The sequence below is a fragment of the Danio rerio genome, chromosome 22 (assembly GCF_052040795.2).
Source record: "Danio rerio strain M-AB ecotype USA chromosome 22, GRCz13ab, whole genome shotgun sequence".
NCBI classification, from domain to species: Eukaryota; Metazoa; Chordata; class Actinopteri; order Cypriniformes; family Danionidae; genus Danio; species Danio rerio.
This window is the reverse complement of record NC_141042.1, coordinates 24,045,001-24,066,067: the sequence shown is the minus strand read 5'-3', so window position 1 is coordinate 24,066,067 and position 21,067 is coordinate 24,045,001. Positions and strand designations below refer to the sequence as shown.

The 21,067-nt window shown below is 33.3% G+C and overlaps 1 protein-coding gene across 4 annotated transcripts in view; it reads right to left on the bottom strand.

Annotated features, from left to right (window-relative positions):
* The window catches only part of dennd1b (DENN/MADD domain containing 1B), a 207,361-nt gene that overhangs the window by 16,683 nt on the left and 169,611 nt on the right, over positions 1-21,067 (bottom strand). For all 4 annotated transcript variants that reach the window (XM_087304383.1, XM_087304384.1, XM_087304385.1 and 1 more), the window contains 5 exons: positions 19,770-19,860; positions 16,813-16,853; positions 15,935-15,973; positions 14,384-14,440; positions 10,987-11,073 (listed from right to left, as the gene is read on the bottom strand). In XM_087304383.1, coding sequence (XP_087160509.1) covers positions 10,987-11,073; positions 14,384-14,440; positions 15,935-15,973; positions 16,813-16,853; positions 19,770-19,860 — 315 coding nt within the window. The remainder of the gene's footprint in view (positions 1-10,986; positions 11,074-14,383; positions 14,441-15,934; positions 15,974-16,812; positions 16,854-19,769; positions 19,861-21,067) is intronic.

Genomic DNA, 21,067 nt, shown 5'->3' with positions numbered 1-21,067 from the left:
TAATGTCCATATTTAAACCTAACTATAAAACAAAAATCAGTAGCAGTACTTAACAGAAATACGATAATAACTATTAGCTGAACTCTATTATGGCACAACTTCAAAATATTTTTTATGTGTTCATCCATTAATAAAATTTGTGCAAGAAATAAATCCAAATCAGCAAATAGTTAATGAAATAATGCTCATTTGCATATTTAAATTAAACATTTACACAATTAAAAATTCTGTATCCAAAGGGTATTGATAACTATCAGCTAAACTCTAATATGGCATACAAAACTAATAATTTGGTTCTGACTTTATCCAATTCATTCCAATTGCTCTAGAAAAGTATGCAAATCAGCACAAAGTTAACAAAATAATGTATAATTTGCATATTTAAACCTTACTATAAAACAATAATTAGTAGCAGTAATTTATGGAACTATTAACTATACTCTAATATGGCTAATATTGCTTAAATACCAAAAAAGTTTTTATGAGTTCATTTAATGTTTAAACTTTTGTGTTAGAAATGAATCCAAATCAGCAAAAAGTTAATGAAATAATGCTCATTTGCTTATTTAAATTAATTTTTTTTTACTTTTAAAAATTCAATAATCAAAGTATATTAATAACTATAAGCTTTACTTCATAATAGCATAGGAAAAAATATTTTTTGAGTTCCTTCAATGTTCAAATATTTGTTCTAGAAATGAATGCAAATCAGCAAAAAAGTTAATAAAATAATGCTCATTTGCATATTCAGTAGCAAAATTCAGTAGCAGAAGTATATCGATAACTACACTAAAAAATTTAGATTTCTTGATTTGTTTTTTTTAAGTTAAGTGGTTGTAAACAATTTATTTAGGTTGTATCTAAACAAGCACATTAAGTTGAACATTACTAAATTAATTTTGTTTAGACTCAACAAAAAATAGTTTGGTCAATTTTGCAGAAATCATTTTTTTCAGTGTATCAGCTCTAAAACGGCATACAAAAATAATAATTTGGCTCTGACATAATTCAATAATCTAATTGTTCTAGAAATGTATGCAAATAAGCACAAAGTTGACAAAAGAATGTCTCGTTTCCATATACATTTTTTAAAATCAACAGCAGAGGTATGGTGAAAACTAGTTAATTATTACACTCCATCCACCACCAGTGTCTTACGAAATTAAAGCTTGAATATTATTTTAAAAAAAACAAGCATCCACAAACAAACAAACTCCAAACTATATTCTCCAATCTGAATCCTCTTTTCTGGATACTCTGAATACATTTCTTCTGCATTGACGTTTTAAAGAGTGGACTGCTATCATGTTTACAGTGGTCACTGCTCAGGGCTCTATGTAAATGAAGGTGGAAGCCCATAAGCTGGAGCAGGAAGTGAGTATGAATTATACACAACTTGAACAGAGCTTTTTGGACTCTTTAATATGCAGCGCCGCTGAACTGGCCACGGCTATAGGGGATCCATCTGCCGGCTTCATCCAGAGTGTGTATGTGTGTGTGTGTGTGTGTGTGTGTGTGTGTGTGTGTGTGTGTGTGATTCCCCAGAGGCTGTGTGCCACTCAGAGGAGACACACACACACATACACATACACAGCTTCAGTGGGTGATAGAGATCAGCTCTTCTATGCCCGAGGCTCTGCTACTGACACCCAGTCTGGCTTTCACAGGCCCCGAGGCTCGACCTGAAAACCAGCACCTCATACTGTACTGAGCCTGAGCCACAAAACACTGCTCAACTTCTCTCTCACTGCTGCGCTGCATTCCTCACACTGACCTGCGCATCAGCATAGGAGTGTGCAATGTGACCATGTACACTGTAAAAAATGCCGGGTTTCACACAATGAATTTAAGGAAAGGAAGTAAGTTAACTATGTTTTGACAAATTTAAGTGGATTGAACATTTTTCAAGATTAAGTTGTCCCCACTAAAAACCCATTACTCTTTGGGTGCACTGTAAAAACTATTGGGTTCCACACAATTCCTTCATGTCATCCCAACACAAATTTATTAAGTTAGCTTAATCGTTTTTGCTATACATGGATTAAACATTAAACAATTAAGTTGTCCCAAAAACCTTAAAGAATTGTGTTGTTTCAGCTCATTTTAAATAAATTTAACAAACAAACATAGTTCGTTTGAGTGAATTTTTATTATACACTGTAAAAAGTGATTAGCTACTTAAAGCGAGTAAACCAATTGCCTTAAGAGAAACAAGTTGACATTACAAAATTAAATCAAGTAAACCCATTGTAACTTGTAACTGTTAAGTTGACTTCATTTTATTATTATGCAAGTTGTATTCACTTTTTAAAAAATAAAAATTAACCAATCACTTTTTCCAAAACACATTTATTATATATATATATATATATATATATATATATATATATATATATATATATATATATATATATATATATATATATATCTAGCAAATGGCAGTAACTAAAATAAACCTGCTCTTCCAGACTCCACTATGTCTTTTAAATTCAATACAGGCTATATAGATTTTATAGACTTAATGAAGCACCAAATATGAAATATTGTCATAACTGCAGTAATTATTTGAAAAGAGACATGCTAAAATAGTTTGTCATTGTGAAAAAGGATTAGTTGACTTTGGAATAAGCTACAATAAGCACGATTAAGTAAGCTTAAAAGTTCCAAGCTACAATGGGTTTACTTACATTATTTTTGTCAAGTCAACTTGTTGCTTTTTAGGCAATTGGTTTACTCACTTTAAGTAACTAATTACTTTTTACAGTGTATGGACAAAATAAACACTGAGAAAAAATATTCAAAGATGATTCCTTTGATTTACTAAACATTTTTTTAAGTTAAGTGGTTGTAAACAATTTATTTAGGCTAAATTTAAACAAACTTTTAAATAAATTTTAAAATAAATTCAATTTGTTTAATTCCATTGCATAAATTATTCACAACAATTTTGCAGACATCTTTTTTTTGTGTGAAGTCGATCGTTTTATATTGTGGTCTATTGTTTATTTCGTCGTTTGTCTATGTTAATATATTTTTTCAAATGAGCACAACATTACAAGCCATTTGTTACACAGAAAAATTGATGATTTTGCTGCTTAATCAAAATACTTATTAAAAAATAATCTGAACCATCACAATTCTTGAGATGTTTTGTGGCAACTTAATTGCTTTATGTTCAGTTCGCTTAAATTTGTTGGGTTACTTTATCAATTTGTGTTGGGACAATATAAATTAATTTTGGGAGACCCTGCACTGGCCAGATGGAAAGCACTCCCTGCCTGGAAATTGCCAAAAGGCATCTGAAGGACTCACAGACAATAAAATTAAAATAAAAAATGTTCTGGTCTAATAAGACTACAATTGAACTCTATGGATGCCCTTCCAGCTGCAACCAATCTCTGGGAAACATCCATACACACTCATACACTACAGAAAATTTAGCCTACCCAATACATCTATACCACGTCATTGGACTGTGGGGGAAACTGGAGCACCTGGATGAAACCCACACGAACGCAGGGAGAATGTGCAAACTCCATACAGAAACACCAACTGACCCAGCCAAGGCTCGAGCCTTCTTGCTTTAAGGTGACAGCACTACCTACTGTGTCGCCCTATATATATATATATATATATATATATATATATATATATATATATATATATATATATATATATATATATATATATATAGATAGATAGATAGATAGATAGATAGATAGATAGATAGATAGATAGATAGATAGATAGATAGATAGATAGATAGATAGATAGATAGATAGATAGATAGATAGATAGATAGATAGATAGATAGATAGATAGATAGATAGATAGATAGATAGATAGATAGATAGATAGATAGATAGATAGATAGATAGATAGATAGATAGATAGATAGATAGATAGATAGATAGATAGATAGATAGATAGATAGATAGATAGATAGATAGATAGATAGATAGATAGATAGATAGATAGATAGATAGATAGATAGATAGATAGATAGATAGATAGATAGATAGATGCACATGCACAGACATGTTTATGATTTATAGCTTTGTGTTTGAGTAAAAAGTGCATTGTACTTTGTTCTATAAACTACTGATGTTTTTTCAAAATGTAAAATAATATATATTTTTGTAGCATAAAATTATAAAAAGTTGACATGTTTTCAGACATGTTTATGTTCATGTTTAGTTAGCACAATATGAATGTTTTAATGCTTGAAGAGTTAAGAAATCAGTAATTGTTGGAATTACCCTGATTTCCAACTCTAACAAATTGTTATTTTCCGGGCACTTGAATGTTCTTAATTCCAGTGTTTATAGTTTTAATTGGGAATAAATGTTATTGGAACTCATTGGAATTGGGGGAGTCGGGGGAACTAATTTGAACATTTTAATCAAGGCCTAACCTAATAAATCCAATAAATCCAGAGAAACTCAGTAACATTGTGGTAATAAAATTATGGTAACATTTTGCATTAAGCTTACAGTATTAACTAACATTAAGCGATCATGAGCAATATATTTGCGTCCACATTTATACATCTTTATGTTAATTAATGTTAATATAAATATTCTACAATTAAGTGCCATTCATATATACATGATCTATACATGCTTTTATGTATAATTCTTATAAATATGTATTGAATTATAATAATAAATATATATGTGTATAATAATATAGGTACAGTGCTCAGCATAACTGAGTACACCCCATTTTGAAAATGAATATTTTAATCTATTTCTTAGTTAATATAGTCAATGTATTTTGGTGTATTTAAATAAAACAGATTTATTAAACGGATATATTTATTAAAAAAATATTTTTTGAGTCACCAAACATATTTAAAAATGAAAAGACAAAAGAATTAAATTTAAGCATAATATTGCAAAAATAAATTACAACCAACAAAATTTGTCTTTTTTTTTCTTTTTCTTTTTTTGCTTCTCTGGATTTTTCCTCTTTTTTACATTTGTATTTAATATTTTTCCCAAACATATAAATGTAGGTGTACCAGTTTTTGGACCGTATTCGTAAGTTATTTTGTAAGATAAGCTCCATATTTGGCTTCAGTACTGACTAATCTAATGTACAGTATATGCAAAAATATAATTTGATATAGCTTACTATTACAAATATGAATATTAAAGATAGATTTGTGAGGGGTGTACTTATATATGCTGAGCACTGTATTATATTAGCGTTATTTTTTTTAAATAAAAGCATTTATAAGATCAATTTTATATTCAATTAAATGAAATGTTGTGCTTTAATAATGTATTTGAAAATATTTTATATAAAAATAATTCATTTAGAATTTCACATTGAATAAATGCAATTAACATTTGTTAAATAATTGCTGAGCAGGTTTCATCCCTCATGTGTCTTTGTTCTCACATACTAACTCTAATCCAACCAAAATCAATATTTCAAATCCATTTATGTATTAATAATGCGAAGCAATTTATTTGCAGCAGGGTCTTGATTACCTCATTAAACCAAAAACAGATAAAATACCTGAGATAAAAAAAAAAGTCTACAAAATATTTCTTGAAAAATATCATCCAAATTCGTTCAGCCGCTAACTTAAGTGTTATATCATATTAAACAACCAGCATTTTCGCCAGCAGTCCCACACTCATATAACACCACTTATAGCATTTGTCTCTAATTATACGCCAGTACTTCTCCAGTTTTGATGAATGGCAGAAAAAAAAAATGTTGGTCGTCCTGCCGCTGAACCTCTATCACCTCCTGCTCTTTTGCTTTCTGTTAGACAATACGATGACTGGATTGATTTGTTCACTGATCACAAGATTTTGTGGCAGCAGTCCGCACAAATATGACAAGTTTGAGGGGGGGCTCGTCTGGGACAGCACCACCTTAAAGCAATACACTGCAGGCAAAAACACAGTTACATGAAGCTGTCTGTTTTAAGATTTTGTTTTTTCATTAAGTGTTTTAACGACAGTGTCTCATACAAATAAAACCTCCCAAATACTCCCAAATATATGCATTTCATTTGTTACACATTTTATCAATGTGTTTGTAGATTTCAACTACCCATCGTTTTAAAGGTTGTTTTCTCATAATGAGTGGTCTCTTCATACATAGCTCTTTATATGTAGCTACATAGCTATAAAATATTGCATAAAAAATGCAAAGATGCACATCAATTGTAAAATACAAAAACGTACATATTAAAACTTTTTGTTATACTATTTGTTCACACTTTACAATAAGGTTCATTAGTTAATGTTAATTAATCCATTTACTAAGATGGACAAACAATGAACAATACATTTACTACTGTATTTGTTCATGTTTCTTAACGTTAGTTAATGAAAATACAGTTGTTCATTGTTGGTTCATGTTAACTCATGGTGCATTAACTAATGTTACCAAGCATGGACTTGAATGTTAATAATGCATTAGTAAATGTTCAATTATGATTAATAAATGCTGTACATGTGTTGTTCATGATTGGTTCATGTTAGTAAATGCATTAACTAATGAACCTTATTGTAAAGTGTTACCTAATATTTTTACATAACTATACGTGGATGTAGTTTTTATTCAATAATAACAAATGCACAAACTAAAATAGACACCCATTTACAAAATAAATTCCAGCATATGGGGCAAAAAAAGTCATGTGATGTTTTATTTTAAGATATCATGGAATGACAAAAATAGGTGCAATGAGACAGCAATAATGGACAAACTGGCAGACTCACAACATTATAAAACATTTCAAATGTTGTTTTGGAAATTGTAAAAACAAAGTGGTTCAGTATTATTATGGCACGCCTCTAAAAACCATTGTGCGATCATTGCTTTCTTCTACCGCTGCAAATTTTTATTTTTGATATTTAGTTTATCAAGAAGTGCTGATTTTGTTCTATGTGACTCATTGGATGGAAAAGGTGCTTTATTTGTAAACGTTTTATGCAATGTTCTAGTTCTTTGAATAGAAACACAGCTAATCTCCACTTCAATAGTGCTTACAAGCATCTAACCGAAAAGTTTATTCAATCTTTTTTTTTCGTTTTTGGCAATTTTTAGAAGTAAAAAAACATTTTCTGTTTGCTAGTGATAAAATATGATTCCTAAAATCTTATCTCTCAATACCTCTGACACAAATATAAATAATGAAAAAGCAGAACAAGAATTTTGAACCCGACTAGGCTAGAAATGCATGCAAATTAAACCTCCTGTGCATATTTGATCAACATTTTCGAAAACTTGTAATACAAAATAAATGTAATCAATAAACTAATTAAATATGGTGATAAATATATTATATACTGTTTGTACCCTATTGACCTGCAGTGTCTTGCCTTTAGAAAAGCTCCTAATTGGAGGAGCTCCGTCTCCATACTTTTGACGCCATTCTCTCCTCATCAAGTATGCAGCTAATAGCAGTGTTAATGAAGGGCTGGATGGAAAGCCTGCAGGGTGATGGGGAGAATCTGGCCGGCTGTGGCTTTTGTCCAATGCCCTTCTAGCACGGGCCACAGAGGTGTGAGCATGTAAGGGCAACAAGGGCTGGCTGTTGGTGCCGGAAGTGAGCTATTTTTACAGCTAATCAACACTTGCGCCATTCAGCCCTGCATTTCTGATCAGCATTCAGGTTGCTGAGTTGCAGTTGCTGAAAAGCGAGTGTTAAGCAAAGGACAATTTTAATGATACATGATGAGTGTGTGCATGTGTGTGTGTGTCTGACTGGGCAATTTATGAACCAGTAGATTTATTTTAAAATATTCAAACATGAGAGGTGACTACAGTCAGAAAGAATGCTTGTTAGAAACTCTTACATTTTCTTTTCTGGGTCCAACACAATAAAATGAATGTATTAAATAAAACTAAATACCCTTTCACTTGTATGAGAACATTTTTAGTAGTGTTAAACAGCTAAAAATATTTCAGATTTAATAAAAGTGGCAGTAAAAAGATATTTTATGCTTTAAAAAAACATCTATTTTAAATGCATCTTTAAATGTTATTAACATGATTCAAATGTTATCACTCAATTTAATGGGCATCAATGGTTATCAGCTGATAAATATGGGCCAGTAGGGGCCTTCTGCGCCTACTGGTAGGCTCAGAAGGCTGTTATCATCCATTCACATGGTTACTCAGCTATACTGATATAGAGGACAGATTCAGATCTGTTTTTACATTACTGTGATGGTTGGGGTTAGGGTTGGAGTTAAAGTAGACCAGGAGTCACCAACATGGTGCCCGTGGGCACCAGGTAGCCCGCCAGGTTCACATGAGTTGCCTGCGGGCCTGTTCTAAAAACAGCTCACCATAGCGCCACATATAAGTAAGCTGCATCTAATATTTTTATAGGTATTCTTTTCAAATCACACTTGCATTGGTGTAAATTTGAAAATTACTTTAATTTATATATTTAAAAAAAAACTTTAAAAACAATTTCAGACAAATGAAGTGTTGCATATTGATATTTATCTAACTTGTTAAATCATTGTTGACAACTACTGTGAGAAATCATTAATATGATCAAAGTCTTCTCGTAGATGAATATTATTTATTATTAATAATAACATATAATTAAAAGTAAATTAAGAAAAATGTTATTTAATAACTGGTAGCCCTTCACACTAATCGGTACCTAAGAAGCAGCTCTCAGTTTCCAAAAGGTTGGTGACCCCTGGAGTAGACTTTAATAAAATATAATTATTGGGAAATATATTAAATGATATCAATAATTCAAGTTAATTTCTGGCCGCAGCCGTATGAGATCTACAGCTGAATAACCATGTGGATGAATGATAACAGCCTTATGAGCCTACCAGTACGCGCAGAAGGCCCCTACTGGCCCATATTTATCAGCAACTAACCACTGATGATGCCCATTCAATAGAGTGATAACATTTGAATAGGCTGATCTTCCTTATAGGTTGTGCGGTATTTTAATATAAATAGATAACTTTTTATTAACAGCTGATTTGAAATGTTCTAATGTTTGATATTAGCTTTACAATGCATTCAGAAAGTATTCATAGCGCTTCATTTTTTCCCACATAATTTTTTTATGTTACATCTTTATTCCAAAATGCATTAAAATCATTTATTTCCTCAAAATTCTACACAAAATATCCCATAATGACAATGTGAAAAAAGATTTTTTTTTAATTGTTCCAAAAATAATTAAAAATAAAAAACCTGATAGATCACATGTATATACGTATTTACAGTATTCACATAATTTTTGCTCAATACTTGGCAGCTATTACAGCCTCTGTAGTCTTTTTGAATATGATGCCACAAGCTTGGCACACCTGTCATTTTGGAATTTTTACCTATTCCTTTTTGCAGTACCACTCAAGCTCTATCAGGTTGGATGGAAAGTGACGATGTACAGCCATTTTCAGAGCTCTAGATGATGTTCAATAGGATTTAGGTATGGGCTCTGGCTGGGCCACTCAAGGACATTCACCAAGTTGTTGTGAAGCCACTCCATTGATATTTTGACGGTGTGCTTTGGGTCATTGTCCTGCTGGAAGATGAACAGTTGCCCCAGTCTGAGGGACGAATTTTGTTTCTTATGGTCCGAGAGTCCTTCAGATGCCTTTTGGGAAATTCCAGGCAAGGAGTGTCTTCCGTCTGGCCACTCTACCATACAGGCCTGATTGGGGGATTGCTGCACAGATGTCATTCTGTAAGGTTCTTCTCTCTCCACAGAAGAATGCTGGAGCTCAGACAGAGTGACCATTGGGTTTTTGATCACCTCCCAGACTAAGGCCTTTCTCCCTCCCAATCACTCAGGTTAGATGGCCGGCCAGCTCTAGGAAGAGTCCTGGTGGTTCCAAACATCTTCCATTTACAGATGATGGAGGCCACTGTGCTCATTGGAACTTTCAGAGCAGCAGAAATTTTTCTGTAACCTTAACCAGCCTTGTGCATCAAGATAAACCTGTCTCGGAGGTCTACAGACAATTCCTTAGTCTTCATGCTTGGTTTGTGCTTTGACATGCACTGTCAACCCTGGCACCTTATATAGACAGGTGTATGCCTTTTCAAATCATGTCCAATCAACTGAATTTACCACAGGTGAACTCTAATTAAGCTGCTACAACATCTCAAGAATGATCAGTGGAAACAGAATGAACCTTAGCTCAATTTAGAGCTTTAAGGCAAAGGCTGTGGATACTTATGTACATGTGATTTTTCAGGGTTTTTTATTTTTAATAAATTTGCAACAAATGTTTTTTTTTTTCCACATTGTCATTATGGGGTATTGTGTGTAGAATTTTGAGGAAATAAATTAATTTAAATTTTCCCAGAGATGGGTTGTGGCTGGAAGGGCATCCGCTGCGTAAAAACATGCTGGATAGGTTGGCGGTTCATTCCGCTGTGGAGACCCCGGATTAATAAAGGGACTAAGCCGAAAAGAAAATGAATGAATGAATGAATGAATGAAACAAAAATGCCCCCCACCAATTTAAGTTTAAGACCCCTGGTTTAAAGAATAAACTAAATTTATGGTTTACTCAAACACAAATCTATAATGCTGTAGCTCCAAATAGAGGATAAAAATGCAAATTAACATACTAAAATATGGTTTTCAAGACAAACAAAAACAAAAAAAACATTAAAAACTCAAGCATATAGCACTTTTAGCTAACAAACCTAGCAAAACCTCAGTCCAAAAACAGTCCAAACCAACTGCGGCCTATTTGGGGTTTGGAAATGGAGGCAGGCCAGTGAATGGTATGAATCCAGGCCACCTCCCGCATCTATGGGGGGCTCACCGCTTCCCTGCCTGAGCTTGGCAACACATCACTGACTTGCACACGCAAAACACACACACTACACACACTCTACACACGGCCGCTTTAGCCACAGCTGTCAATCACGCCGCCCCGCGTCGACTCAGACTTACTGGTGTGCAAATGGGCGCTTCTTTCAGGAGTCGGACTGTGTGTGTGTGTGTGTGTGTGTGCTTACCGCTATCCTCTGAAGTCTCCTGGGCGAGAGGCTTTTAGTGCTGGTGGGAGAACCTTCACAGTATGGGCTTTCCTCCTCTTCAGTGTCCTGCCGGCAAGCCAAAAGACAAGAGAGAGAGCTGAGAAATAGAGCACAGTGCTGGCTTAACATGTACGCAGTCTAATCACAAGCAAGTCCAAGTTCCTTAAAAGATCTTGTTTTAATGCGAAGGTGGAATAAAATAATTTGAATAGGAATATGTGTGATCAGGAGTTCCTTGCTCAGATTTCAATCATGTCAGTCGGGCCATTTTGGTAAAATTTCTTCCAATGCCTTACTATTGGGATCTTTCCTGCTATTCGCAGTCTAATGCTGGGTACACACCAAACTTGAAGCACTGCATCAATTGCTCTCGAGTACTCAAGGGATGTTTTTTACCTTACAGAACTTTTGCACTTTTTGAAGTTGTGCGGAGTCAAGATTGAGGTGAATTCTGTGTGCTCGTAGCAAAGGTGTCATGGATTCCTTGTTATTGCGCCACCCAGTGGAAATTTGCCACTCTTCGCATTTAATTTCGCATAATAAAATTAGCATTTTGTTGTGAACCCAGTACACTACCTGACAAAAGTCTTGTCGCCTATCCAAGTTTTAGGAACAACAAGTAATAGCTATATATCTAGTTGATCTTTTGGTATCAGAAGTGTCTTATATGAAAAGGCAAAGGCCTCTAGATTACGCTTATTTTTTCCAAAATAAAATATGATCATGCCTTGATTTTTAATTATTTAATTAGGACAGCACAGTCTGACTTTGCTAAGACAAAAGTCTTGTCACTTCACATAAATAATGTACAGTATAGAATATAAAGTTATGGTGCAGTGGGAAAATAATTAATATTGTGTATGACTCCCATGAGCTTGGAGGACTGCATCCACACATCTCTACAATGATTCAAATCACTTATTAATAAAGTCATCTGGAATTGCAAAGAAAGCGTTCTTGCAGGACTTCCATCAAAATTATTTGGATTCATCTTCAATGCCTCCTCCATCTTACCTCAGACATGCTCAAGAATTTTCATGTCTAGTGACTGGGCTAACTAATCCTGGAGCAGCTTGACATTCTTTGCTATTAGGAACTTTGATGTGGAGACTGAAATACGAGAAGGAGCACTATCCTGCTGAAGAATTTGCCTTCTCCTGTAGTTTGTAGTGTAATGGGCAGCACAAAAGTCTTGATACCTCTGGCTGTTGATCTTGCCATCCACTCTGCAGATCTCTCGCACACCCACATATTGAATGTAACCCCAAACCATGATTTTCCCTTCACCGAACTTGACTGATTTCTCTGAGACGCTTGGGTCCATGCGGGTTCCAATAGGTCTTCTGCAGTATTTGTGAGGAATGGGATGCAGTCCAACAGATGATTAATCAGAGAAATCTACCTTCTGACGCTTTTCAAACTGATAAACTAGAAGTCAAGTTATTATTTGTTGCTCTTACAACTGAGATAGACAACAAGACTTTTGTCAGGTAGTATATAAAAGATATCACACCCAATTTATAATGCACAGATTATAAGTGTGTTGAATAAGTTTTTTAAACAAAAAAAGAGAGAAACTGTTTAATATATACACAGTGTATGATGCAGAGAAACAGAAGAAAAAACAAAAGAAGATATTTTGAAGAATGTCTTAAATAGACAAAGGACACGGACTCCCAGAGTTCATCATGATTCTTAAGATAATCTTTAGTGCCTCTTTCTTCATCTTACCCCAGACATGCTCAATAATATTTACATCCAGTGACTGGGCTGACCAATCCTGGATCACCTTGACCTTTCTTTTAGCATTATTTTTTTAGGAAGAAGAAAAGAAGATATTTTGATGATTTAGATTGTGTATGTTCAAACTGACATTCTAGTAGAAAAACATACTGCGAAAATCCGTGGCTACCAACATTCTTCAAAATAAAACTTTTGTGTTCAACAAAGAAACGCAAGTGGAGATGTAACTGCTTGGCTGAACTATCCCTTTAAGGTGCAGCAAATTTTACAATTGTTCTGTTGAAATTTGAGGGCTGATTCAAGTCATTTGAATAATTTATGCATTAAAGAAGTTCCCTAGTCAGATTTCACTCTCGTTCCGGCTTCAAATCATTGTATTGGACTCAATTAAGTGTGTGTTGTTCACAATACCTTGATTCCATGCTCTGTTGAAATACTTGATTCTGATTGGCTGAAAGTTGTGCAATGCAATTTTTTATTGAACAGGTAATATCAAAAAGTTTTGATCGCAGTCAGAAATAAATACACTACCCTTAATCATTAGTAGTAACCATAGTAACAGTTTCCAGAGCCTTCATTCATCTGTGTAATCTTGAAGATGCCGATAGATCAACCAGGGAGCCGATGGGGATCAACCAACTCGCAAATATAATAAAAAATTAGTAAAATGGTAGCTAACACGTTACTAAAAGCTTTTAGATATGCCCGTGTCATTTACATGAACATACACAATCTCTCTGCATGGGCCTGATTCAAAGCAGGCACTAAATAATCCAATTAGATCTACCAAGATCTACCATCCACCAAGATGGTCAAATTTATAATTGATGACAAAATAAATTCATTGTAATAGAAAATTGCGCAATTTGTATTTTCTGTGCAGATCTTTCTCGTTCACCCATGAAACGTTTCATTCCTTTAGTGCCTCTCTTTAGCATCATCTCCAAAATGTAAAAGCAAAGCCAAGAATTTGCGAACAAAAGTTTTATAATATGAGTACAATTCATCAGAGTACGTTATTGGAAATGTTCTGCAACAAGCCGACTTGTGCCGCAGAAAACTGCATGATTATTTATACGAATGCACACGCGCACACGCCCAATAACACCGACTCATTTGAGTCTTGTTCAAATCTGTTTTGCTTTAGCTGAAGCGGAGCCGACAGCAGCAGCGAACATCCAGCGTATCAACTGTGAGAGGTCTCGTCTCCTCTGGGCCGCCTTTCTGAGCTCCTGGTCTGACAGTTCACGCCACAATTGCCTTATCAAAGACATCAGTGTTATGGAAACATACATCTCGTTACATTAGCTTTGAAGAAATCACTCGCTCACTGATGAAATATGCAAAAAAATATGAAAGGTGGTGCCGGGGAAAGGGGGGTTGACATGACAGCCCATTGCCGGAGGCGCACTTGTTAGAAATGTACACTCCTGAACAAAGCGCTAAGCAGGTTTCACAAGCCATTTAAAACCCCGAGCGCGAGCCATGGGTGAAGCCACGTGATCCATCTTAAATAGTGTGAGGGCATGAGTCTGTGCGAGTGTGAATGTGAGAGACGGTGAGCTCTCACACAGCATTGTAAAGGCTTTTGGAGAGGGAGAGGTTTTGATAGGAAGAAGACTGGATAACTCACCTTTTGTGTAATCTTGTCCTTCATGTCACGTATTTTCCGCTTCGCGTGATCTTTGGCCTTTCAAAAAACAAAAGGAAATAGATTAATCAGTTGATGAAAGAAAAATATGAAAGGAAAATGATAATTAACCATGAAAAAAATATTATTTAGATTCTATCTATCTATCTATCTATCTATCTATCTATCTATCTATCTATCTATCTATCTATCTGTTATTCTATCAATCTATGATTCTATCCACCCTCCCATCCATCCATCCATCCATTCATCCATCCATCCGTTCATCCATCCATCCATCCATCCATCCATCCATCCATCCATCCATCCATCCATCCATCCATCCATCCATCCATCCATCCATTTATTTATCCATCCATCTGTTATTCTATCAATCTATGGTTCTATCCACCCTCCCTTCCATCCATCCATCCATCCATAAATCCATTCATCCGTCGAACCGTCGATTCATTGATCCGTCCAATCATCCTTGATGATCTATTGTTCTGTCCATCCATTTATCCATCTATCTATCCATTTGTCTATCCGTCCATTCATCCATGATGATCTATCGTTCTGTCCGTCCATCCATCCATCCATCCATCCATCCATCCATCCATCCATCCATCCATCCATCCATCCATCTATCTATCTATCTATCTATCTATCTATCTATCTATCTATCTATCTATCTATCTATCTATCTATCTATCTATCTATCTATCTATCTATCTATCTATCTATCTATCTACAGTTAAAATCAGAATTATTAGCCCCCCTGAATTATTAGACTGCTTGTTTATTTTCCCCATTTTCTGTTTAAATGAGAGAATATTTTTTTCAGCACATTTCTAAACATAATAGTTTTAATAACTCATTTCTGATAAATGATTTATTTTCTCTTTCCCATGATGACAGTAAATAATATTTGACAAGATATTTTTTAAGACACTTCTATACAGCCTAAAGTGACATTTAAAGGCTTCAGTAGGTTAATTAGGTTAACTAGGCAGGTTAGGGTAATTAGGCAAGTTATTGTATAACAGTGGTTTGTTCTGTACATTATTGATAACAAAATTAGCTTAAAGAGGCTAATAATTTTGTCCCTAAAATGATGTTTAAAAAATTAAAAACTGCTTTTATTCTAGCCGAAATAAAACAAATAAGGCTTTCTCCAGAAGAAAAAAATATTATCAGACATACTGTGAAAATTTCATTGCTCTGTTAAACATAATTTGGGAAATATTTAAAAAAGAAGAAAAAAATTCAAAGGGGGCTAATAATTCTGACTTTATCTATCTATCTATCTATCTATCTATCTATCTATCTATCTATCTATCTATCTATCTATCTATCTATCTATCTATCTATCTATCTATCTATCTATCTATCTATCTATCTATCTATCTATCTATCTATCTATCTATCTATCTATCTATCTATCCGTCCGCCCGTCCATTTATCCTTCTGTCCATTCATCCATGATGATCTATCGTTCTGTCCATGCATCCATCCATCCATCATTTTTTATATATAGTCCGAGGTTAAACTTACCATCTGAAAGTTCTTCACGACTGGTTTCGCCCTCTCCCGCTATGCAAAAGAGATCAGAATGTTTTTTGTCCAACACATTTCACATAAAATAAACACACATTTACTGTCACAAATCATTAACAGCTGAATAAACGCCTTGTTCCTTCAGTCAAAGCGTTTGTTTTGCCCTAAAGCGATGAGAAACACCTTTGCCTGTTAAACAAGCCTTGTCCCTTTATACGACGCTATGTGTGACGAAGCTCTTAGCGAATGGCGTGCTCTTGTCTGATTTCATCTATCGTGGCTTTTTACTTGATTATTGCTGCAAGGCTAACACGCTAAAACGCACCAAAGATGCTGGTGAATTTACTTCCCAAAGCCTTGACCGACATGACGGCACTGCAGCCCTTTTACTTATGGATTTGTGTCAGTCAGAGGATGTGAACTTTACACAAAACCTTTTGAAAGCGGCACTCCAGAGAACTAATTCGGCTCCGGCTGACGGATCGAGAACGCAAAGAGACAGTGGAAAAAGAAAACAGAGGTGAGAGGAAGACAGCGGAGGGAAGGAGAGAAGAAAAGAGGGCTTTTCTTTTGTTCAATCTATCAAGTAATGGCTGTGTTTCCTGCCAGAAGTCTCGTGTCATCTCGTATGACTGGCTGTCACATCATATCAAGCCCGTCTCGACATCTTAACTGTCCCACGCCACAGTTTTCACCATCTTCCCTGGCATCGCATCTCCGCTTTCATGCCATTCGCTCCACTGGATGGGTTTCATCACCTCACAACCAACAGGAAATAATAATAAAAACGCTCCGCTGCTTTGGGCTTGATTATTCAGCCCAAATTAACATTAACATTATGAGTGGGAAAAAATGAGTCATTTCCTGCTGCTTACCATCTTGGTGTGAATCCACTGTTGATAAGACTTCGAATTACCTGAGAAGCAGAAGCGAATGAGATAATGAATTCAGAGTAAAATATCATTCATGGAAGAAGAACTTTTGCATATTTAAACTTGCAGTACCAAAGTTTAGGATCAGATAGAGTTTTATTCAGAACGAATGCAATGTGTTAAATGCACAGCTAGTGTTTCTTCCAATAGGATGCGCATCTGGTGAACAGTTAATGTGACTTTTTTAATTTCATAAGGTTCCTTTTACAGCATTGATGTTTTAGTGTAATTAAAATATAATCAGTTAAAATAGACTTCAGCATTCATTTGGTTGTTGAAGCGTAAAACGAGATGAATAGCCGTTTACATGCACATGCCTGTCAGGATCAGCAGACGAGTGCAGAAACTCCATTGAAAATACTGGGGTAAAATCAATTTTCATATTTTAAAGACATGGGGGAAACACATGTAATTTAATGCAGTGCTTCTTCCACATTCTGAGACTCACTTTATATCGCATAGGCAGTAAAGATTGTGATTTTTAAAGGAAACAGACCCTAAATATGGCGATTTTGTAACAGTGTAGGGTCCTTCTGCATATTTCTGCATATACTGTACTGTAGAGTGCTCAAGTATACATATAATTGTGCATATATATTACATTGGTCAGTACTGAAGCCAAATCTGGAGCTAATCTAACAAAATAACTTAAGGTATAGTTCAAAAATTAGTACACCCAAATGTATATGTTATAAAAATATTAAATACAAATTTTAAAAGTAGGAAAAATCAAGAGAAGCAAAAATATTGTAGAATTTAGTAGAAATTTTGTAGGTTGTATTTTTTAAAAAATCTTTCAATTTCTCAATATGTTTGGTGACTTAAATATATCTTTAATAAATATATATGTTTAATAAATTTGTTTTGTTTAAATGCACCAAAATACACTGCCTATATTGACTGAGAAATAGATAAAAATATTCATTTTCAAAATGAGATGTACTCGATTATGCTGAACACTGTACAGTATGAATAAAATATGATAGTAAAGACTGTTTAATAATGTTGACAAAAAATATTTGCAAAATATGTATATGTATAATATATATAATTAGATCCTTTTTAATTTTCCAATTAACTATTTTTATTAGTTTGTTTCTTTTACTCTGTTATGTTTTTATTTATCTTAATAAACATTTGCTAGGGTATTTAATTTTAATTTTATTTTGCTAAGTAAAATATATATATTTTTTATAATATATATATTTTTTAATAATAATAAATAACCCCCACAAACAAACAGTAAAACAGCTTTCAAAATGTAAATAATAATAATAATAATAATGAACAACTAAACACCTTATTATTATTATTATTATTATTATTATTAATAATAATAATAATAATTAAAAAATTCTTAGTTTTTATGGAGTTAATTTAAAAAAGGAAAAATATATATAATATAAATACAACCTATTTAATTTTCCAATAAACTATTTTTATTAATTAGTTTGTTTCCTTTACTCTGATATGTATTTATTTATCATAATAAACATTTGCTTGGGTATTTCGTTTTATTTTTATGTTATTTTGCTAATTAAATTATATGTTTTTTTTTATAATTTTGACAAATGTTTACAAAAAACTTTTTGCAAGATGTGTTGTTCTTGAAACTCACAAATATACTGTAAAACAGCTGTAAAATAATTTTCATTATATATATATATATATATATATATATATATATATATATATATATATATATATATATATATATAAATACATTTTATTTAATTTTCCAAATAATTATTTTTATTAGTAGTTTTTTTTTTATACTAATGTGTATTTATTTATCTTAATGAACATTTGGTTTGTTATTTAATTTTTATTTGATTTTATTTCAATTATAAATTATAATTAAATTCAACTTTTTAACAATTTTTTTTTGCTTTTTCTCCAAAGGTTTCCACAGACACCCGTACAATTCATTTCCACATTAATTAAAATTTCAGCGTAATATTTTAAAAAGTATACACAACAATTCATGCATATTTCATATATATAGTTCCACATATTATTGTAGATCAAACAACAAATTTCCTATGTAATAGTACCCGAGAAAATATTGTATCCTGTCAGACAAAAGCCTGCAGACTTTGATTATATTTGGGGTCCTTTTCTTGACACGTTACCTCTGTTACACTTTTATAATTGAATATTTCATATAATTATTGTCAGTTTTGCTAGTCTTTTGTTGTTTTGTTGTTGTTCTTACTTTCTCTTATTTTAAATTATTATTTTAATTAAATATTTTATCATATTTGTAAATGTAATTTAATTGTGGGTCATTGTTGGTTTTATTGATTACTACATCAACTATTTCAACTATTTTTACGTATCATCAAAATGTTTCGAAATGTTTTGACAAAATTAGTGACAATTATACCTTGTATGAATGGGGGGGGGGGGGGGGGGTGACAGGGAGGGTTATATTTGTGTATTTTTTTTTCTTTTTTACTGTTATAATTATTTTTCGTTTGCTAATTGTTAAAAATGTTTTGAAACTCCTTGTATTTTTACATTCTACATAATGTTATGTATATTGTCAATAAATATACTTATTAAAAAAAAACTATCAAAAAATTGAATCTTACACTCAAAGTTTGTTACAGATCTAAATAAAAAATACTATCAACATCTACTACTTAGATGCAGCATAAATTATTATCGACATTTTTTTTCCGCTTCGTTTCATTTCAAATAACGAGTAAATTATGACCAAATTTTAATTGCACAATATTAATAACACAATTTCTTTCAAAATGTCAGCTGTGAGAGTGTTTGTGAGCTGTTTGTTCTCTGTAAGATAGAAAGGTGGCACTGTGAATACCCCCCCCCCCCTTCCCTCCCACCCCAAAAAAAGACCATATTGGAAAAAAAGAAAGAAAGGTGGCACTCACTCTTGCAAAAGCCGCCCTCTGTGATCTCCTCTTCATAGACGTCTGTAAAGCCCCTTCCTGCATTTAATTTGGCCAGTCTGCCTTCAATGAACTGCAGTCATAAATTAAAGTATCACAGGTTATTAAGGAAGCAGGGGGATGGAGAACAACACCAAAACAATCCCATCTAGAGGCGCTCCAGACGTGGTCACCGCGTGTAATTTACATCAGGTGATGGATTAACATGTTGTGTGAGCAATGCCTTTTGGGAAGTTTCATTTCCTCTCTTGTCACGTACAGGACATGAAAGGGGTCTAATAAATATGGCCATTAAAATTAGGCTAAGACACCGCTTTTTGTTCAGAAGTATGAATATGCACTTGTGTATACAAGCAAACATAAAAAGAAAAGAAAAGAAAATAAGGTAATGCTAGTTAATGATCGAAACAATACATTTATTGCAGTATTAATTGTAACGCACAGTGCATTAACTAATTTTAACAAGCACTTTGGATTTGAATATAAATAGTGTTAGTAAATGTTACATGAATTAACAAATGCTGGACAAGTATTGTTCATTTTTAGTTTCTGTTAGTAAATACATGACATTTAATTATCCATTATGTGCTGTGGGGGATGTTTTCATCCACTCTAAAGGGATTCTGAGTTTTAATTTGGTCACAACCTTCTCTGTGTTTAGGCAAACAGAATGATTTTTGGTGACAAATCTTATTTGACACATATTTTGGGAAAACGCTTTGAAATTTTTCAAAAATTTACAAATACACATATACAAATTTACTTCCCTTTCATTATGTTGGTGGCTGTTTTTGCCCCATTGACTTCCATTATAAATACATTTTTTGATTGCAAATCAATGAAGCTAAATAATCATGCATTCTTGGTTGTTGCTGATTTTCCCTGTTGGGAAGAGGTAAATTTACACATTTTTGCTGCTGATATTTAGTAGCAGTGCAAAAAAAGCTTTGTTCTAGATTTAAAATTACATTGTTATATGAAGTATAGTATAGCGCAGGGGTTCTCAACCGGTTTGGCCAGTGGACCCACATTTTTACATGGTCATCAAGCCGCGATCCAAATTTTTAGGAACTATAATACAATTTTAGGAATTATAATTAATTTGTATTTATTTGTTAACATAAACAAGTAGTGACAGATAAATCATAAGAAATTCACCAAGACTTACAAATAAAGTATATTTTATTGCTGTCATTTAACAAAATGGATCAAATTAATAAAATATTACAACGTAAAAATGACAAATACTGTAAACAGTGGTTAGGGTAAGGAAAGGTTCA